We start from the raw sequence: 6,195 nt of genomic DNA on the forward strand, positions 1-6,195 counted from the left end.
AAATAGACTAATACATTCAAATGAACAAGCAAGTAACTGCGCTAACAGCCCCTCCCCCGTAAATCTAACCAGATTTACCCAACTCCAGCTTAGCTAAGATGCAGGCCGGCCGCTTAAATGTGCCCGTCTTCGTCTGGACTTCTGCAGATCTCACTTGACCATCTTTTCCCGGGAATACCTTCACCAGGCGTCCCATGAGCCATCTGGATCGATGCTGGCTACTGTCGCATACGAGTACGAGGTCTCCTACTGCTAGGAGCTCTACCGGTTGGTACCATTTGGTTCTTCGGACGAGGTCAGGCAGGTATTCGTTAACCCACTTCTTCCAAAATCGATACTGCGTTTGTTGAACTTTTCGCCATTGCTTACGTGTGGCCTGGAACTTCTCTTCCTGCGGGTGCGGTGTTTGCTCGGAGTTTGGTGTACCTATAAGAAAATGGTTTGGGGTTAGAGGTTCGTCAGTGGCGGTGTCCAACGGGATGTGAGTCAGAGGCCTCGAATTTACGATGTTTTCCGCCTCGCACATGAGATGGTAAAGGCTGTGCTCATGTAGGTTTTCATTATATAGTGCGTGCCCCATAGCTCGCTTAACGCTCCGCACTAGACGCTCCCAGCAGCCACCAGCGTGGGGATTTGAGGGACAGTTGAATACCCACTCTACATTCTTGTTTACAAGTGCATCGGCTATCTTACCGTCATTAAACTCCTTCAATTGTCGCTTCAATTCTCTGTCAGCGCCGACAAAGTTCGTACCATTATCCGACCGAATACGCACAGGAATACCACGTCGGCACATAAAATTTCTCAAACACATCAGGCAAGTATCAGTAGTCAAGTCCTTCGCCAATTCCAAGTGTATCGCCCGTGTAGTAAGGCAAGTGAATAAAGCGATCCAGCGCTTTTCGCTACGCCGACCGATGGTTATCGTAAACGGGCCCATGTAATCTAATCCTGTGTAGGTAAAAGGCCTAACAAATGGTGTAAGCCGGTCTGCTGGTAGTTGTCCCATCTGTGGCGGTCGAGGAACGGCTTTCTCCTTGAGGCATACTTGACATCTCGCAGCGGCGCGACGTACTTCCGTTCTTATGCGCGGCATCCAATACTTACGACGAATTTCGGCGATTATCGTCGACTCATTCTGATGTCTCCAAATTCGATGAAAATAGTCAACTATAATTTCTGTTACATGACATTTGTTAGGTAAGATCGCGGGGCGTCTCGTCCAGGTCGGAACCATGGTTGCTGCGTCTATTCGACCGCCAATTCTCATTATGCCGTTATCGTCCATGATGGGACTCAGGTTCCAAAGCGCGCTGCCCTTCTCTATCTTATCGCCTGCCTGCAGGGAATGATATTCATCCAGGAAGGCTTCCATTTGCACCGCTCGGACGATACACATTTCAGCTCGTTCAAGCTCGTTTACCTTTAAGTTCCCATAAGCTCGCATTCCTTCCGTGGTACGGCAGTTTTTCACAAATCTCAGTGTCCAGCTGACTACTCTCTTAAGTTTCAAAAAACATGAAAATTTCTTTAAAAAATTTGTATCAATTTGTATTAAAAGAAACGTAAATTTATTTCGAAGTTCCACATTGGTAGCGTCGCATACTACGTTCGGTGGCCAGTTTTTTTCTTCTTCTTTGAGGAATTTCGGTCCTGTTAACCAAAAAGATTCGCGCTTACGATCTCTAGGGCGTGTCCCAAAGTCCGCAGGATTGAGGGCACTCGGCAGCCATCTCCATTCGTCTAACTCGCTATTTTCCAGGATTTCGTTGACTCGATGCGCTACATAAGGCTTATAACGTCGGTGATCTGATTTTATCCAGGCTAGAACGGTTTTCGAGTCCGACCACATCACTACCTTGACCGGGACCTTATCATGGCTGTTGACAACATTTTGTCTAAGGCGCGCAGCGAGCACTGCCGACTGCAGCTCAAGGCGAGGAACGGATACGAGTTTGATAGGAGCACATTTGGTCTTCCCAGCGATGAAGCACGTTCGAGTGTTGCTGCATTCATCCTGAAGCCTCCAGTAGGCTACAGCTGCATATGCTGACTCGCTTGCGTCCGAAAACACGTGCAGTTCTACTGGTATTAGCATAAATGTCGCTCCGTAGCAGCGGGGTACAGTTATCTTCTCCAATTCCCGCAGCGCTTCAAGCCACCTTCTCCAGTTCTCATATACCGCATCTGAAACTCTCTCGTCCCAGCCTTTACGCTCTCGCCACATCGCTTGCAGGATTAGTTTCGCTTCTAAGGAGTATTCCGCTGCTATTCCAAATGGATCAAAGACAGACATTGCTACGCTGAGCACCTCGCGTTTTGTTGGTTTCCTTTCCTTGTTAAAAACATCCCGATTCACCTTCCCAAAGGACAGCACAAACTTTAAGGCATCTTCCTCGGTATTCCAGGACATCCCGAGCACCTTCTGAAACAGCTGGGCGTTTTCCCTATCAAGGTTCAACATAGGCATGGAAAAGGGTTCTTTATTTAAATTGCTAATGACCTCAGAGTTAGACACGAACCTTTTCAGTTCAAAACCACCTTTTTTATGGATCCGAATTACCTGGCTCGTTATTCTCAGGGCATCTTCTTCGCTAGAGAAACAATGTACAAAGTCGTCGACATAGTGGTTATTTTTGATGGCTGCCACTGCTTCAGGGAACTCCTCAAAATCGTCAGCGTTTTTGTTCTTTACGAACTGCGCTGAACACGGCGAGCATGTGGCTCCGAAGGTCATCACATTCATTACGTATTCATCCAAGCGGGCCTCAGGATCGTATCTCCATAAAAATCGTTGTGACGACAAGTCTTCATCTCGAATCTTCACCTGGTGGAACATCTCCACTATGTCGGCGCAAACCCCGATTTGTTTTTGCCTAAATTTCATTAGCACCGTTCCCAGCGGCTGCAATAAATCTGGCCCACTTAACAGTGCCGAGTTCAACGACACCCCTTCTGACTCCGCTGCTGCGTCAAACACTAACCTGATTTTCGCGGGCTTATTCGGGTTATACACGGCGAAATGAGGCAAATACCAGGTACGCTTGCCTTTAACTGCTGCCTCCTCTTCACTTAGTTTACTGGCGTACCCTTTCGCCACATACCCTGCTATAATCGTCGCATATGCTTTTTTCAAATCGTCGTCGCGTTTAAATTTTCTCTCTAGTGCGTAAAATCTCTTTTCTGCCATCTCCCTACTTGCCGGCAACTCTATGTTATCATCCTTCCACAATAAACACGTTTCAAATTGGTTTCCGTTGCGCTTTGTATTCTCCTGCAACAGTTTCTTTGCCCTCACAATATCTTCGGCTTCAATCACCTGTTTCACAACACCTACGCCCATGCTTTCGTTGATTATGTAATCATGGATGAGGTCCTCCAGCTGAGAAGTTTCGCCCGCTTCACTCACTCGCGCAAACATTGTATGATAACGCGCCTGGTTCAATGGACGTCGCCCTGCTCCGTAGATTACCCATCCGAGTTTTGTCAGCACCACCGCATAACCTCTGCTACCGTCGTGAGCCGTTCGTCGTGGTACTCCAAGATACGCATTGTCCAATCCTATTAGGAGTTCGGGCACAGCGCCAGAATACTCGCGTAGTGGCAGATGTTGATCCTTATAATGAAGGTCCGACAGGCTTATCGACTGCATTGGCAATTGGAGATTTGAAACCGTACGCACGTTTCGCATATTAAACTTCTTGCTACCTCGCTCAATGCCGGAAATCTCTACATCTACCCTACAAGAAGGTTCAGTGACAGTTGTGCTGCCAAACCATTGCAACGTTATACTATCGCTGTACCCCTTAAGCCCAAGGCGAGTTGCTAAGGCACGGTTGATTAGTGATATAGCAGACCCTTCGTCGAAAAACGCATAAGTTTTGATTTCCCTCGAATTGGCATACAATATAACTGGTACAATTTTAAACAACAATTTCGATGCTTTGTTAGACGGGATAGTGTTCGTAAAAACTTGTTGTATTCCCTCCGGTGAAACGGGTTGTAGCTGCACGGCTTGTTGCTGCTGCTGTGCTACGTGATTCGATGCTTGCCGTGAAGATTGTTGCCTGTGCGATACCCCGCGTACACGTTCTCTTCCGCTACGCTCGTGAAGGAGGATATGCCACCGTTTTGTGCAATGCTCATTACCACACTCGTGCTGTTCATGACAAACGCTGCTACGGTGATTGCCTTTCAAACAATTAAAGCAGAGTCTTCTTCGACGAACTAAACGCCACCTCTCTCCTTGATCCATGTCTAAAAATCTTTTACACTTACTGAGTGTGTGCCTCTCTGCACACGCTTCGCATTTATCTCGCCACGAACTTTCACTGTTGACCTCGTTTGTGTGGAAAAATCTTGTGCGCCCTTCAGTTCTGGGTTGACGCGGTTCCGAGCTCGAGTACACACAGGCTGAATTCACGATTTTGGATAATTCCTGTAGCCAGTCGCTAAAGTGGCAGATCGTTGGTCGCGGTACAATTGTAGAGGCATGTCTTGCCCACTCAATACGCCTTTGCATAGGAAGTTTAATCAGCAACTCTTCCATCAACGTAGGGTTTGACAAATGATACTCACAATCAGCAGCCTGAAGAAAGGAGGATAAATTTTGAACCTTCGTCGCGAACGTCACTAACTGGTCGATATGATTTTCGGAGATTGGTGCCACACTTCGTATCTTCTTTAATTGACTCTTCACCAGCAGCTCCGGCTTCCCATAGCGTTCTTCTAAAGTTTTGATGATTTGCTTCACGTTTCTGCTGTGTATTAGTAAACACTCGATCGTCTCCCTTGCTTTGCCTTTGATTGCTTTCTGTAAGCGCATCATGTTCTGCGTGTCACTGTACTGGTACTCCGTTGTAGTCATTATGAATGTTTCCTTAAACATTGGCCAGTCCTCTGGACGGCCGTCGAATTCCGGCAAATCGTAGAGTTTCCGTGTTGCACCCACTTGCGATGTGGTTTGAGAACGGCCCGTTTCACTGGAGGCAGCTGTAATAATTCCATAGCTATCCCCTGCGCCGACCGTGTTTGCTTGCGCCTGCCTAGTCTGTCTCAGCTCCTCTTGTAGGTTTTGAACCTGCTGCAAAATTTCCGCTAGTCTTGTTTCTACCGACGGTTGCACGATTTGATTCGTTGGAATCCGCTCGACTACGGTTGCTTCAAGTTCGTCGTAGTTATCGCCGTCTCCTTCTCTCGCACTATTATCCGTAGTTGTTCCCGAACGTGTTACTGGCATATTTAAAATGGTTGCTTGGCGCGTGTTTCAACAAAGAAAGATGGCTACGCGGTGCTTTTCCCGCCTTTTTAATTTTTCGGAGGTTACGTGGTTTTGCCTACTTATGGACCTACTAACCGACTAACGAACCCCCTACCCAAATCAATCTCTCATAATCACTTACCAAATCTCCTCTCGCTTGTTTGCTTGATACTTTGTACGCCTCCGTGGTCTACACGCCACTCCACAGGATCTTGCTGATGGCCTCAGTGTGCCCTTTGCTTGATGCGCTCCGACCGTGTACCGCTTTAATACTCCTAGTGCGCGTTTTACTACTCCGAATGCGAATTAAGTCGGCTGGTACACCCTTATACTACTGCGAACCGCAACCCAACGCCTGTGCACAATTTAGTTTCGTTTTTACTCTCTTAAAAATGCTGATGCAGGGCCAATGTAGCCGATGCACACTTAATACTCCCGGTTCTGCACACTCAATACTTCCGGTGCACACTTTTTACCAAGTCCGCTGCGCAATTACACTCCACGTGCGTACTACTATTCACGCACCTCACTTGCTGTTTCTTTTTTGGTAAAAAGTGAAATAAAGGCTGTTGAAACGTGATCTGGCGAGGAACGAAAAAATAAGAGCTAGCCTTGCTGAGAAAAACGCTTTACAAGGCGTGATGCTTTATTTCCTAAAAAATACACATACGTTAGGTTACAATTAATAATTTTTCAATAAAAAACAACTCTTACACTTTTGTGTGCTTCCTCCGCTTAAAACTCCAGATCACGAATGAGTTTTTCATTAGTGATGTGGTCGTTTTTACAAAATTAGAATCGATAACAATCGTTACATTACATTATGGTACATTCAGAGGATTGGCTCGCTTGAACAAGCAAGTGACTACTCTAACAACATTAAGGTACAAATAGACTAATACATTCAAATGAACAAGCAAGTAACTGCGCTAACA

At 46.6% G+C, this 6,195-nt stretch overlaps 1 protein-coding gene across 1 annotated transcript; it reads right to left on the reverse strand.

Moving 5' to 3' along the window:
- Positions 1–24: 24 nt before the first annotated feature.
- Positions 25–6,195, reverse strand: LOC118756263 (the record flags this gene model as incomplete). The annotated part of the gene is given in 2 exon segments (XM_036491034.1): positions 25–5,913; positions 5,975–6,195. A coding segment is annotated over 1 exon segment (5,175 nt). The 3' UTR covers positions 25–64.

Source organism: Rhagoletis pomonella, unplaced genomic scaffold (assembly GCF_013731165.1).
Source record: "Rhagoletis pomonella isolate Grant_MI unplaced genomic scaffold, Rhpom_1.0 Rhpom_scaffold_09502, whole genome shotgun sequence".
In the NCBI taxonomy this organism is placed as follows: Eukaryota; Metazoa; Arthropoda; class Insecta; order Diptera; family Tephritidae; genus Rhagoletis; species Rhagoletis pomonella.